We start from the raw sequence: 15936 nt of genomic DNA on the forward strand, positions 1-15936 counted from the left end.
CATCCTGATGTATTGAGAAGGGATGTTTATTGAGTATCCAGTATGACATCTTGCTGAAATCTCTGGATCTCCATGGAGGAATTATTACTGGAGACTTCTTCTTCTGCTGCGCGCACAGAGAAGACGCCGTATAGCTCTACATGAACCGTGACCAGATTAAGTACTTTTATGGAAATTTGCTTGGAAATTTCAGCTCAGCTGTAAAGACATACGGGAGGCAATAATACCACACACACACACTCACACACACATTGAATCCAGCCAGCGCCGGTGATTCTGTGTGTCTCTGCAATAAGTGGCTGATAAAAAGCAATAAATTCTCTTAGAATAAACACAGTCATCCGGTTTGTGCGCCACCATGAGCGAAGAGGCGTCAAACTTCAGGAGAAGAAGCAGCAGCAGGACCGGTGTCTCATCACCAAGAGATTCAGGAGATTCTACTACATTAAAAAACTGATCCTCAGCTGAAAAAACAATGAGATTAATGATTTTTTTTTGGATGACTTGTCAGATTACCACTGTGACAGTTTTTTGATGTTATACAGAAAACAAGATCTGGGCTGTGCTGGACTTGGTCACTTTGATTTGTGCGCGCAGAGATCAAGTAGGCAGAGATGGACGTTTTTGTTTTGTGCTTAGAATAAACGAGCCATAATAATTTCATCAATAAGTTTTAAAGGGGATTTTTTTTTTTTTTTGCACTATGATGGAACCACCACCATGCTCGAAGAAGAGCCTGTCTCTGTCTCTCCCGGTTCCTCGGGAAGGACAGGCGACTCTGAAGCCTCCGCAGCATCTCTGGAGACAACCCCGGACACCGATCAAGATCAAACACCGCGGCTACTCCGACACGGACCGGCACCACCACCAGCAGCGGCACATGGAGCGCTCCGACGCCGTGGATACGAGCGACCGACCGGGGCTGAAGAAGTCTCGCATGTCCTGGCCATCCTCCTTCCACGGGACCACAAACACATCCATCGGAAACTGTGCCGGGAATAAACGGTAGGAGAGAGAGGAGTGCATGAAAACATCCCAATAATAGCACAATGACAGCCCACAAGGCATATGCGTAAACGAGAGAGGAGGAGGAGGAGGGTGTTTCATTTTAAGGAGTGCGTAATAACGCAGTGCGCCTAAAGGGTTAACTGATATGAAGCGCTTTTCTACCAGGAGGCGGGACGCGTGGGTTTTGCGGTGCTGATGCATTATGCGTCTTTGGATATAGACTGTCAGATCAGTGGCCGCTGGTGGAAATGTTTCTAGGTTGGGCTGTGCCACATCCAATCAATTTCAGCAAACATCCCAGTATGATTTAAAGGGACTGTTTGTAACTTTCAGGAATGCCTGTTAAAAGCGACACCTGTGGCTGTTGGGGTTAAGTCAAGGAAAGTCAGCGTCGGGCTCGCGCTTGTGCTCGCTCTACATAGACATGAACGAGCATCGCTCAAAACAGTGAGGCGATACACGTCAGCTAAAACCACAATATCACTCTGTATTTCAGTTGCTTGGCAGTAATGTTAGCTGACCAGACAAAGGTCTCTCCATGAATCACTGCTGATCCTAGTGTTGGCTTTTCCTGCTTCAGCCTCCGGGGCTGAAGCAGCGGGGCTCCGCAGCGAGTAATGTCATCATCTCCGACCGCGGGGGGAGGAAACAGGGACATTCACTAGATATTCTCAGAGCTACGAAGTCTTCTGCAGTGTGTAGTGTGCGCGCATGCACGTGTGGTGGAGCGAGAACGCGCGCGTTGTGTGAGTGAAGACAAGCAGGTAGCGAAGCGGTCTGAACAGCGTATCCAGACGCGAGCTCGCTTATGCGAGCGCGCATGGGACACCGACCCGGTAGATTTATACGTGTAAAAAGTTACAAACAGCCCCTTTAATGCAAAAAAAGTGAAGGTATCAAAAACACATTACTACTTTGCAGTTAAATAATTAACAATTATTTTATTCCAACAGGAAGAGTAAATAATGCTTTTAAAAAACACAACAGTATAAAATGTACTCAGTGGTGGAATGTAACTAAGTACTTCAATACAATTTTGAGGGAGTTACTTTACAGATTCAGATTATTAATACATGCGGGACGCGTGGGTTTTTTCGGTGCTGATGCGTCATGGTCCGTGTCCACAGGCTCCATGCTTTCCACGCTCCCCACTCATTGTCTATGTAAGTAGCCGCGCAATGCATTCTGGTAGCGTGGCGTCGCGATTCGAGAAACGGAGCGCCGCGCCGCCCGCTCCTCATTTGCATAAAGTTGAGGGCTAGTCTACTTTATGCAAATCACGGTGTGTCCGACGCGACTTCGCCGCCTCTCTAAACTCCCGAGAATCTTTTGAAATAAACGTTGTCGATCGAAAATGAAGACAGATTCAGCAACTGCATGGCTTATTTCTCGCCTCAAATGTTTTCAGAAACACATTTCGGTGAACTATATTCGTGAAATAAGAGAAGAAAGTTTCCAAACGAGCCTCTATACTGTTTCCGGTTTGAAAGCTGGGAGCAGCAGCCCACGGAGGGAAAGCATTCGTCCAATCAGGTGGGGACAGCCTGTGTCTAGCGACAGCCCACCAAGCGTCCAATGTTGGGAAGCGTCGCGTCCCCTCGCGATAAAAACACCCCTGTGGACACGTATCATAATGCGTCTTTGGATAGACTGTCAGATGGAAGCGCAAAACCAGTCCGCTCTCTCGAAGCGCAGGAGCTGCATCTGTAAATACCAGTAACAATTTTTAAGAGCGGCCACATGTTAGTAGATAAGAGACACGAGGCGAGGTTGGTTTAATGGCACCAAAGGTCTGGTGGGTGCGCTCGAGCGTGCAGCACTGAGATACCGACCATCCAATCCGGGGCCTTTATCAGCTTGTTTGCAGAGGGAGGTCTGGGGCCCAGTGGACCAGAAGTGTTTACTAGTTTGCACTGTGCTGAAGTGCCCTTTAGCAAGGCACCGAGTCGCTATGATCCTGACATTTGACCAAATTAAATTAGACCATGTATGTTAATCAAGCAGATTAGATTAAAGACATTTCATTAAGTGACTCATGGAACGATACAATTATGATACAATTACACAACAACGGCTCCATTTGTCTTCTTAAGAATGCAGCACCTGGTTGTTTTTATTGTTCGCTAGGACACATCTTAAAGAACATCATATAATTAACAGCCTCTTCGTATGGACAGGGGTTAGATCGGCCGTTTACGTGACTCATTTATGTTGTTTCACATGTTGCAGCCCAGTCGCACAGCATTTCATGAAATAGTCTCGAAATTTTTGATTCGTGCATAGACAAGAATTTCAAAATATTTTTGTGATGGTCAGCACGAAATCAATTTGTATGGTATACATGTAATCGTGAACCAGGGAGTATAAAGAGCGGCAAACGCCACGTATAGGGATGAAGTCAGATGGGTGGGTCAAAAAACACCAGACTTTCTCTCAGGTGGACAGCGTTCATGTTGTGAAACCACAAGTCAAACTTGATTTATTTGTCACATAACTTCCGTACAGAACTTCTGGAGTTATTTAAACACAAACCGCGATCTTTTCCTAAACCTAACGAAGTAGTTTTATTTTTAAAAAGACTGGAGCGTAAATTGACCCATGCGTCATGTGTTGTTGGACATTCATAGGAAAACGCACGAAAAATACATTGATGAATGTCGTGCTGTGTCGAGTGTCACGAAATAAAGGGAGATTTTTGTCTAAGTACACGAATCAAATAGATTCAATTTCGTGACTATTTCACAAACTGCTGTGAGACTGTGTTGCATGTTCATAAACGGGGATATCCCTGTTTCTAGAGGAGACTGTCAGAGAGAAAAAGTCGAGGCTGTAAACGTTGTTTTCTCTCTTACACTCTGTCCTTTGTGTGACCTGAAATCCCCAGATGTTCCCTCAAGTAAAAGAGTTAGTTTACATGTTGGCCTGTTTCTGACTCCTCGCCCTCTCCCAGGCAGCCCAAATGTGCTCCTTCTTTCACAAGAGCAACACATTAACAGGGTGATTATTGCTCTAGTAACACATCCCTGAGAGTGTGCTGGGTCTCAATGGGACTGTTGGGGTCCTGTTTTTATTAAAATCCTGTTATTTGTTTTCTTTCTTTTATTATTTTTTTTTTTAAATGCCACAGACGGCCTTCCCGGCAGGCCCCTGGGAGAAGGGCCAACTCCAGCTGACTGAAGGAAGGGCTGATTTGTATTTTAGTCCTCAGGACACGCTCTGAGGCGGTCCAATCTGTAGTGCATTGGGACTGACTCTGCTTGCCCTTCTCCTTCTGTGGGCGGCAAACCATGAGAGGGCAGAGAGAGAGAAAGAGAGAGAGAGAGAGAGAGAGAGAGAGAGAGAGGTAATTCGATTCAAGCTCAGTTCTCAGATCACACCAAGCTGGCTGGTGTTCATGTGTGTGTGCCTTTGCACATCCATGAGGTGATGTGTACGGTCTGTGGGTGTTTGTACTACAAGCTGGTCAGGAAGGAGGGTGCACAGAGGAATGGAGGCTGGTAGATAAATGTTGTGTGTCATGAGTAGTGGTGAAATGCGACGTGCACATGTGTGTGTGTGTGTGTGTGTGTGTGGAGGTATTTATGAGTGGGATGTGCACTGAAGGTTAGCGTCTGACCTGCAGCCTGTATGGACCGCAATCGGCCTCATTTCATCTGTTTTCATATCAGTGGGAGGCCGGAGGGATTTCCGTTGCGTTGATATTATTTTCATTCTTTTTCACATATTACTGTATATTCTGCCTCCTTACTTATGTCCCAGTAAAGGATGCTTCGAGCTGGATGCCTCGTCTCCTCGCTGGATTTATCACGAGTTATGAACATCTCTGCGTTTTTAGCTCAAGGCTAACTTGCGTTGAGTCCGGCCTGTTATATGAAAGGCAGCACCATGCACATCTGCTCTCGCTATCACTCTTAATGACTACATTTACATGCACACTGATATTCTACTATTGTTCTGAATATGACAATACTTGATACGGGTCATGCAAACAGCCTATTCTGTTTGGATATTCTAAATTAGGCCTTATTCCGACTGGAGCATTTTCAGATCAAGACATGTTGGATAGGCAGATATTATTCTGGTTTTAGGAGCATTCTTTGGACGTATACAGCGAATTCAAAATATGCGTCTCAATCAGGGTTTTTACGGCAGTTTGCGACACACAGCCTTTTGCGTGTTTACGTCTAGCTCTGTGTGTTGTACACAAACCAACTAGCTGGCAGTTTGCAGAGATGCATGCCCAATAGAAAAGCCCACATTTCTGGTCAGAAGGAGACACACACCTACTTTTAAACGTTTTGAAAGACTTGGTTATCAACAGGTTTTTGGATATGCGCAAATATCGCAACGGCGACCTTTTCAAGAAGGTGGTTGAAGGAATGAAAGAGCGAGGCTGTCTTCGCACGGTCCAACGAGTCCAACACCGGTTGCGTTATTGGGAGTATGCACGGCTGCATGTTAACGGGAATATTAGTGGAATATTCATTTTCATTAGCCATGTAATCGGTTTAGTAGGAATATTGTCTTTTTCAGAATAAGGGCAAAACACGGAATATTTTGTGCATGTCAACGTAGTCATTATCTGTAAATATCATTTCACTAAACCCTGAAATATCACCCAATTGACTGTTATCAGGCCATTTAATAGGCATTATCACCACCATAGATGTGGGTTATTAGGGCCCTACTATGCCTACGTTGTAAAAGTGAAAGTGAAATTTAAAAGCAACACGTTCTAACATGTCACGTTTTGAAAACAAACAAAAAGGCTTCTTTAGGTTTAGACAACTAAACTACAACTTCTTTATGTTCAGGCAACAAAATCCACTTAGTTAAGTTCAGGGGGAAAACATTGTGTTTTGGGTTAAAATTACTATGAACACAAAGAAAACTACACATTTGTTGGTTTCACACACATGTTTTCCTGGGTGAAAGCCCTGTGGTTTGTGTGCCATCCATTGTTCCCAACCTCCACCCCTTATGGAGTGTCACACTGTCTATACTACAGCGCCTGACTTCCACTTCTGCTCCTGTCATATTTACTACGATCGCTAGAGGTCGCTGTTGTGTTCTCTTATACCTTATGTCAGTGATCTACCATGTGAATAGATTATAAAACCTACTAGTGGGTGTAGTAGGTCCCTATTGACCCACATCTATGAGGCTTATAGTGACTGATAAAGCCTATTTAATAGGCTGACAACAGTCTAATCGGATGAAAATATGGAAAAACAGACTAGGAGCTCTAAATCCTGCTCAGATTGACAAAGTTACTAAACAAGCACAAACAGTTCTGAGCAAAACTTGAGGCTTAAAAACTCTCCTGCTGAGATGTTTTAATGACATTTTTAGCTTAGTACAAACATGTTTTTGCCATTATAATGACAAATACTGTTTGGGTGGCTTAATTCGCCGAGGAACACGAAGTGACTTTGTTGTTAGAGTGTGGAAAAAGTAATTGGTCTTTGATTGGTTGGGCCCCGATCGACCCGGCGATGACCTTATTGTCTCGAGGAAGCAGACCGTTCAATCACTGAAGAGCTGGTCAGGACCTCATCTGGAGGTTCGAAAGATCAATCAGCCTGAGAGATGCTGGTGAAATTGTTCAGGACAAGGTTCATAGAAAAACAGATTGCACGGTGTTACTGTAATTGATACACTTGCTTTTTGAAAATGAAGCGCTCCCACCAGTCACCAGTCGAGGAGATGGGTGGCACACAAGAGGGATTCTGGAAGTTGTTTAGCATAATTGTTTGAAGAATCATTGTCTGCGACTGTTTTCACTTCTCTATTTTTGTCTCTGTGTTGTATCCCACAAAATGGCAGTCTTAGTGGCAATCAGCGTCCCCCCCCCTCCACCCAACAGTGTCAGTCTGCCTCCTCTTCCCACCCCCGGTGTCTTTTGTTCGACCGTCTTGTCACTCCTTTTGTCAGAGGATGCTAATATGAGCGTATCAGTCATCAGGTCCCATGCCCAATACGCTCGGGGAAGTTCCAACACGAAAATGACTGACTGACACCGAACGAGTAACAGCTCTTCCCGCAATTCTGTTGCTATGGTTACTTGTTTTGTGCATTTGTAGAATCGATTTCATTTACCCAAAAAAGGCGAAGCCTACAGGCTTCTTGATGGGCTCAACTGTATAATCTGTCAGTATGTGGCAGATCCCACTGGATATGCACCATGACTTGTGTGTTTATAAGGTGAGAAAGTGAATATTAATATACCTCTGCTGAAGAACTGCAGTCTGCCGATACTTTAATCACAGCGCAGAGCCGGTTTCCCTCACCTACCACTTCATGCATTCTTTACACCTTTTTTTTCTCCCCTAAACTGCGATTCAGGGCTGATTTGTAAGCCGGAGCTGCTCATTTGCCTGCCAGACTGGCCGGCTGCATTAATAATTTAGCTCATAATGAGCTACAGCTCCATTTAATTACCACAACAGCTGTATGTTGTTGTTGATCATCATACATTTACATTTCTAGAAAAAAAAAAGAGTCTCACACAGAGCGCATTCAGGAACCAACAAATGTGTTTTAATAGCGTTAAGTAATAGACCTCTTATCTCGTTTGTGTGTAGTGGAACCATCTGTTTAAGCTACAGATTGCACTCTTGTGTGAATACATTGTGCTTTTCTCACTACTCTCAGCGCTAATTAGTATCTGGAGGCAGTTCATGTACTGGAACGGCGCTCGCTGCTGGTTGGCTCAGGCGGATCCCAGAGACCTCAGGTAAAATCCCTCCGAGATCCTTTAAGCAATGATACCAAGCGGGTTTGTTTGCTCGAAGGGGATATGTATGCAGCTCTCGTCCAAGGTCCCTCTTTGTGTTTGTCCTCTTCTTATCACTTTGACTCATTTGGAGGAGGCTCCTCAGATACTCTGGTAACCACGTTTAGCACAGTCAGTTTGCGTCGTGAAACATTGGCATCTTTGCATTTTAATTACTTTCACACTGAATCCTCTTGAAGTGGTGATACACTAGTCATTTGTTGTTTTTTTGACAAGTGTGGATGGGCAACGATCCCAGCAGGAAGAAACAAAGCGAGCTGTGGCATCAAAAATCCAAGTTGCACAACAAGTCCACCTGTTACCAACGAATATCGCCCAGTTTTGGTGCAACTATTTTGTCTATAACAATCCTTTAATTCCTTCTCATCATCTTCCTTTGTCCGTTTAATCACCTTCATGGAACAGTTTATTATGCGACAGCTTCCTTTCTCAAGATGTCCAGTGTGATTGCAGTAAGCCTCTTTCTTTTTTTTTATCTCTCCTGATATAATAATATTGTTTGAACCACTCTTTTGTCCATAAAATTACAGCCTTTGATTGCAGCATTTGATCCCGTCAGTCCTTCATTTAACCCCGGTGTAAATGGGGAGCATTGATTCCATCTCTCTCTGCTTTGTCTCTCTATTGTTTGGTGGTTCTCTCTGATAGCCTTGTTCTTGCTTACAGCGACATTAAGTCTATCTATCCATCATTTCATCCCACTCTCCCTTGTCTTGTCCACGGAGATCATCAGCTGCTTGCAGAGACTCTCCCCCCTCGAAGCCATATCTGAATCTCAAACCTTCATATCCCCCAGTGGTGGAATGAACTGCCCACCACTGACAGAGCCTCATCTCTTCTTATATTCTTCTCCTAAAAGGTATTTCACACTGATGCAGTTTTTCATTCTTCATGCTCCAGCCGTTGCTTGAAAAAACCCACAGACGTCATAGAGCAGAGCAGACACAAACTCCTACATCATGTGGCTGGCAATCAGCTGCCATCAAAGAGGGAGTTCAAACACACCATGTGCATCAAAGAGTAGGAAATAATAATTATGCTGTGCGATGAAAATGCACTCTAAAAATCATCATGTGTGAATCCAGAATGAACTTTTCTTTGGATTAATTTTCTCATGTCGCAAAAACAAAATCAAGCTTTTTAGTAGTAGTAATAGTAATTTATTCTTCAAGCCCAAAGGCGCTAAGAGGAACTAAGAGGATAAACCTTTTAGTGTAATCAAGTCACCCACTTCAAACCAAGAAAAAGGGCTTCATTGCTGAGACTGGGGAGAATTTAAATGTCAACATGTGCGGCGTGTTCAATTTCAAAATAAGTGGCAGTCTTTCACCTCTCAGCAAATAGCTCTGCTTGAGATTTCCTTCCAAGGCAGGCGTGTGAACGAGGATATTGAGTCCATGTCGCGTTCCAGCAGGCGAGACCGACCAACACAATTCAGACACAGTCGGCGGTCTCGGCTGCTGTGAAGCCAGAGGCCGTGTTCAGACCTGGTATTAACGTGCATCCTGAGTGATCGTATCACAAGTGGACAGCTCTAAGTACAGATGTGAACGCACTCATTCAGGACACATTGAGATTCGCTCTTTCAGACCACATTTAGAGGTGGTCTGGGTCACAAATGGCCACATTCTTTTAGCAGTGTGTACGTGAATGTGTCCTGGGCCACATTAAGGACTGCCTACTCAACCTGGAAACGGCCTCTGTGCTCTACTGTATCCTGTCGGTGCAGGTGAATTTTATTAAAATGTATCTTATCTACAGGCTACATATCTACAGACTATCAGACTCGGCGCAGGAAGTGCATTATTATCATACTGTCGGAGATGTGTCATGTTTTTGTTCCGCTGCTTTTCACGAAGCACCCGCCTGCCTGCTCGCTCTCATCCCCGGCTCTCTGAAGCTCTGTACCCCGCTGTTGCCTGGCAAAGGCGGCGGTGGTGTTGGCACGGAGGTCCCCAGGAACCACCGGTAAAATAACCTTATATTTAGATGTTAATAAAATGTAACCAAATTCATGAATATGTAGGATACTGATATTCCTGTAATATTACGTCAGACCTTCTGCTGTATTAGCCATGTGTTTACTACGTGTTTATTTGCATATAGGGCGGAAAAGTGAAATGCGATCACAAGTTACCTCAAGACGCATGTGGAGACGTATTCTAATGCCAGGTGTAAACAGACATACTTAGAGCTGTCCACTGCATCCACCGCTCACCCAGGACGCATGTTAATGCCAGGTCTAAACTGAGCCACAGAGAGGACAACCCCGCTGAAATGTGCTTTAGGCTGCTGTCGTAGCGCAGATCTGTCTGAATGACAGAGACTGACTGTCAGCTGTGTGTCCACACACAGCGGAGCAGAAAGAACAATGAGCGTACACCTGTCAGACTAATGCGAGGTACGTCAGGGGAGCGCGCAGAGAGCCTAGTTCAAAACAAGAACTCACAACAAATCAGAGCTGAAACGAGATGAAGGGGTGCACCTGGAGACCATGCTTGGCACGGGCAGACACAGATGAAGACCACGTGTGCTCGTTCAACTGCCTGCTGATGCCAGCGTCTCATCTGAGGTATCGCTTCCAGACCTCCCGCCCCAGGACAGTGTTGTTGCCAAAAATTACTGGCAGATTATCAGCTCCACTGGATGATTATGAAAGAGTGTCAGTCCTGCTTGGAGAAGAGGGACAGATGGCGTTAATAGTGGCGTAACATGTCACGGACTTCCTTACTGTACACTGAGGCCCAGTCCCAGTTCAAGTTCATTATTACACTGTTCATCATACTCGTATGTATGCCTATATATCATCCTGAGACCGCGTTGACAGATATAGAGTACGCCCAAGACAGAAACACAGCAGAAAATGGTCTGTTTTTATCCATTCGTAGTCTGACTCAGCTCCACTGTTGTTGTGTGAGCGTGATTGGAAATTTGTTTTTGCAAACAACAGCAAATCATATTCAGATGCTATCAAAACAATAACAGCACAGGGGCTTGCTAAATGTGACACTAAATATTTCATAGTGTGCTAATTTGGAAAGCAGAAAATCAAATCAACCGGCAAATATTTAGTCATTTGAGCTGATGAAAACCTTTCATCTCACAAGCAGTCCAATCCTTTACTAAAGAGTAAAAAGTGAAAAGTGAGAATAATGCGTTAACACAAATTTCTTTTAACGCCACTAATTTCTTTAACGCATTAACGCACCTTGTGATTTTTAGGTTGTAGCGGGCTCATGTCATACTAGCTTGTCTCGAAATAGGCAAAATAACGCTGCAAATTGATGCTAAATTTTGGTGAGAAAAAACTGGCATGGCCATTTTCATGGTAATCACATGCTGTTTGGGGCAAGTCATAGTCAAGTCAGCACACTGACGCACTGACAGCTGTTGTTGCCTGCTGGGCTGCAGTTTGCCATGTTATGATTTGAGCATATTTTTTTATGCTAAATGCAGTACCTGTGAGGGTTTCTGAACAATATTTGTCATTGTTTTATATTGTTAATTAATTTCTAATGGTAAATATATACATACATTTGCATAAAGCAAGCATATTTGTCCACTCCCATGTTGATAAGAATAATAAATACTTGACAAATCTCCCTTTAAGGTACATTTTGAACAGATAAAACATGTGCGATAAATTTACGATTAATCGAGATTAACTATAGTCAATCATGCAATTAATTGCGTAAATAATATGTACTTTAGCCTCTTGAACCCTCAGCCTCTGGTTCAGGCCCCTGCTCGAAAATGACTCCAAAATGAATAGAGTGTATCTCTGCAACTTCAAGGTCTATTTGAATAATCTTTATATCATAACAAAGGTAACACTGGATATATATGTCAGAGTAAATGAAGATGGAACAGAGTATAAATGAAAGATTGTATTTCCGCCTAACAAAACTGTACACTTTTAGAGTGAATATCTCTTTGGAATGACGCAGTTGCAGCACAAAACCTCTAACAAACCATATCACAACATCTCAACATCACCTGTGCACAGGCTGATGCTAATACAGTGAAGCAGAGCAAAGTTGGAGAGGTTTTAGTAGAAGCATGTTAAGGCGGAATCTTCAAATTGGCCATTGGGGTACATTTGGGTACCATCTGTGCCATTTGAAATTTTCTCAGGTATCTGTAAAACTAATTTCATTTCATTTACATGTCACTATAGGTATTAATTCCTTCTAAATACAACTGTTTCTGGCTTTGTTTTTAAAAAAAATGAATCAATCAGACCTCTATACATGTTCCCTTTCAAAGAAAACCAGTGGTCTATGTGGACACCAGATGCCTGTATTGAGGGCCAATGCCTTGATCGTGTTTTCATATGGATGGCTGAGGAAACTAGTAACTCCAGCTGTCAAATAGATGTAGTGGAGTAAAAAGTACACTATTTCCCTTTGAAATATAGTGGAGTAGAAGAATAAAGTATGGAAAAGTAAAGTAATTCAAAATTGTATTTAAGTACAGTACTTGGGTAAATGTATATAGTCAACAAAAGTAGGCATCTTTTTTTTTTTTTTTTTTTAGCTTTGTGACAAAGCAGTCTTGAAACAATCCAGAAGATTGTTATAAGAGTTGGGAGAATTTTCTCATAAAGTTATGACTTTATTCTCGTGATATTACGCCTTTTTTGTCGTAGAGTTATGACTTTATTCTCATAATATTACGACTTTTTTTCTTGTAAACTTATGACTTTATTCTCATAATATTACGACTTTTTTTCTCTTAAACTTTTGACTTTATTCTCATAGTATTACAAGTTTTTTTCTCTTAAACTTATGACTTTATTCTCATAGTATTACAAGTTTTTTTCTCTTAAACTTATGACTTTATTCTCATTATATTACGACTTTTTTTCTTGTAAACTTATGACTTTATTCTCATATTACAAGTTTTTTTCTCTTAAACTTATGACTTTATTCTCATTACATTACGACTTTTTTTCTTGTAAACTTATGACTTTATTCTCATAGTATTACAAGTTTTTTTCTCTTAAACTTATGACTTTATTCTCATTATATTACGACTTTTTTTCTTGTAAACTTATGACTTTATTCTCATAATATTACAACTTTTTTTCTCGTAAACCTATGAATTTATTCTCGTAATATTATGACATTATTCTCGAAACCTCCGATTTTTTTTCTCCTCAATGTGGCCCTTATACTTTGTTGTACTTCAGCTACTCCAAATTGTTGAAATGTTTTTCTCGTAACTAATTCTTCATTCTTCTAAAAATATGTGACACTATAAGGGCTTAAAGTTCCTTGTATATTATTATTAATAGGTAACATTTACAGGAGCAGTGCTTGGTACAAATGTGCACACTGCAGCAGTGTATTTCTACAGTATGGTGCTGTTTTATGCCAGCTGAGGCTTCTGCTCAGGAATGCATCATGCGTGTTGCTTCCTGTCGAAGTCAGGGCGAAATCTGTTTTCATTGCCACTGAAACAGAATGATTCAGAAACCCATGAAAATATAACAGATGCAATAGGTTTATACAAGGAATATATTTAAATATAAAAATAACACCGGCAATCTGTGCAGCTGTAACAAGGTTTGTGGGCACACTTGAGAACTTTACATAATGCATGAAGCAGCGTATGATTTATAGCCGACTGAAGGTGTGGTATACAGGCTGATGCACACCTCCGTTAGCAAAAGAGCGGCGTCTCTGGCTCCTGACCCATCCTAGATCAATGTCTGAGCGTAACCTGCCTTGTCAGAGCAGTGAGCCCAATTCTTGTAGGTCATGTTCATGTTCACACATTTACACTCAACATTGGTGGAGGGCAGAGAGGGGAAAAAAGAGGCAGCACGGCCCGAGGGTTCACCGTGGTATTTTCATTTGATGCTCTACTTCTCAGTTTGAGATCTGGGTGTTTTTGGAAGATTGTTTTGTTCTTGGGTTAGCCACATACAGACCTCCATTATACGGGATTTCTAATGATGCTGACGCAGACTTGGCGGTTTGATTTTACCCCCAACGAAGGCAAAGTAATTAGGCTAACACCAGTGAGGCCCTAGTTCGAGTTTTCTTTCTCTCGTTATTGTTGTGTGTGTGTATCAAGAGGCTGGATTACTTGTGTGGTTTGGGGGTTTTGTTGTGAGAGGTTTCCTTAAAGAAGATCAGAATTGAGTCTTCTCTCACGCCATGCAACTTTGCTCCAGAGCTTTTTCAATTTTGTTGTTGGCATTTTTTAAGAGCTTGAAAGGTTGCTGCTGCAATACAAATACTGGCAGCGCCCAGTAAAAGTTTCAACGTGTCCCGAAGCAGAAGTACCTAATCTTCATGCATGTTTGCATCAGCGTGTTCTTAAAGGCCCCGACACATGAAGCAGACAGTCGACGTCAGACAGTTTGGGACCGTCGGTGAGCGTCTGTCGGCCTAGTTTCTGAGGTGTGTCCCGCACCGTCGACTCTAGTCTGCTTGTGTTGGAGGTTTTTTGGCCAATTCAGTGTGTTGAATCCGGCGGTGAGAGAAATCGCTCTGATTGGCTGTTCAGCTTAAACGAATCAGTGCACAAGAAGAGAAACAGAAGGGAGGAAAGCAAGCAAACGAGTAAAGTCAAGAGGGCACACACACAAGGCTCTTCTCATTGTTCATCTTCATCTCATCTGATCATTCAACACACTGATATTTTCAGAACAAGTGAAGCTAAGTGGTGAGTGAGAGTGAGAGTGAGAGTGGTGTGAAAATGGTCGGCAGACGCCGCTTTGTTTCATGTACGTATCATAACGACTGCTTGTATATCTGCCATCCTCGGTCTTCCGGTTTCCCTTTTTGAGTGATAAATACAGACTACCGCCGCCTGCTGGTGTGGAGAGTTATTTAATCTCAAGCAGGCGCAGAACGTAGGTGCTCACTGGCCGTCGGCTGTAGTCTTTGCGGTGTGTTCAAGTGCAACTTTGTCGGCCAAGACAAAGGCGACGTGAGGCGACGCAACAGTCGGCCTTCAGGCCTTAAGGGACATACAGTACAAGTGGCTAAAACCAGCTGAACCCATCCAAGAATTTTCATCCTCATCCTCTGTTTGAATACCAGAAAATACCAGAGAATCATATGGGTTTAGAAGAAGAAGAAGAAGAAGAAGAAGAAGAAGAAGAAGGTTCACATACATAGATGCTGCCTGCTTTAATAGACAACCCCTGAGCCCATTCCTTTGCATCAAACAGTTGGGACACCAGGGAGAAGGTGTGAAGACGAGGAGAGCAGAGAGGAACAGAAGGTAAATGTGGCGAACGAGGAAGCGCGCATGTGTCTGGAGAATAGAGAATGAGGGCGGTTGTCTTCACAGATCCTTGGCAATTGTGTCTTTTGTCACATCAAATTTGACGCAAGACCCGTCTGCCATTGGTCGTGTCCCTTGCCACTCGCGGCCGCAGTTGCACAAGCCAGTGATGCTGTGTGCACGAAGGCCGGCCCTCCTCTCTCTCAGGGTGCTATAAATAGGGGAAGCGAGGCCTCGGGCTCTCAGTGTAATGAGATTAAACCCAACCAGCCTCGGCTCCCAGTGTTTTATTGAGCTTTATTTCAGTTTCCATTCTGTGTTTCAATATGTATAAGGAAGATATTGAGTGTGGCTGCTTCTGCGTGCTGGAGTCCGTGGAGGAACATTCGGTTGTGCATCAGTATGTCAATGTGTGTTTGTGTACATGTATTCGTGTGTGTATGTGAAGGCAGCAAGAGCGAGAGATAATGTGAAAGACTTGTGTGAGTATGTGTGTGTGTGTGTGTGTGTGTGTATGTAATGTCCTCATTCTGCAACCCGCAGGGCATGGCACATCTCCTTAAGATGTGTTCATCATGATGGTAAAGCGTTTGTCGACATTAACGTTCGTGCCGTCACGAAGCTCCGGCGACCGCTCCTGACTTTTCCAGCAGTTTTTCCATTTGATTCACGTGAGAGGCCCGTCTGTTGCCGCCAGTGGAAAAGTGATAGTTAGCCGCAGTGCACACCGCTTTTGTTGAATCCTGAATTCTGTGAAAGGCAGACAGAGAGCCGCACTGGCACAGCTATCTGTGGGTGAACGTCTGCGCGTGACCATGTGCTCGCGCGAATGCTTTTGTAAGACGGAAAGTGTCTGGGGACACGCAGAGTGGGAGACATTCATTCTGTTT

General features: G+C 43.3%; 1 protein-coding gene across 1 annotated transcript in view; it reads left to right on the forward strand.

The window, feature by feature from the left end:
- The first annotated feature begins 555 nt into the window (after window positions 1–555).
- The window catches only part of pde4a (phosphodiesterase 4A, cAMP-specific), a 52696-nt gene continuing 37315 nt past the window's right edge, over window positions 556–15936 (forward strand). The window contains exon 1 of the mRNA XM_074657401.1: window positions 556–1005. Within this exon, the coding sequence (XP_074513502.1) occupies window positions 704–1005 (302 nt within the window). The 5' untranslated portion in view covers window positions 556–703. The remainder of the gene's footprint in view (window positions 1006–15936) is intronic.

Source organism: Sebastes fasciatus, chromosome 13 (assembly GCF_043250625.1).
Source record: "Sebastes fasciatus isolate fSebFas1 chromosome 13, fSebFas1.pri, whole genome shotgun sequence".
NCBI classification, from domain to species: Eukaryota; Metazoa; Chordata; class Actinopteri; order Perciformes; family Sebastidae; genus Sebastes; species Sebastes fasciatus.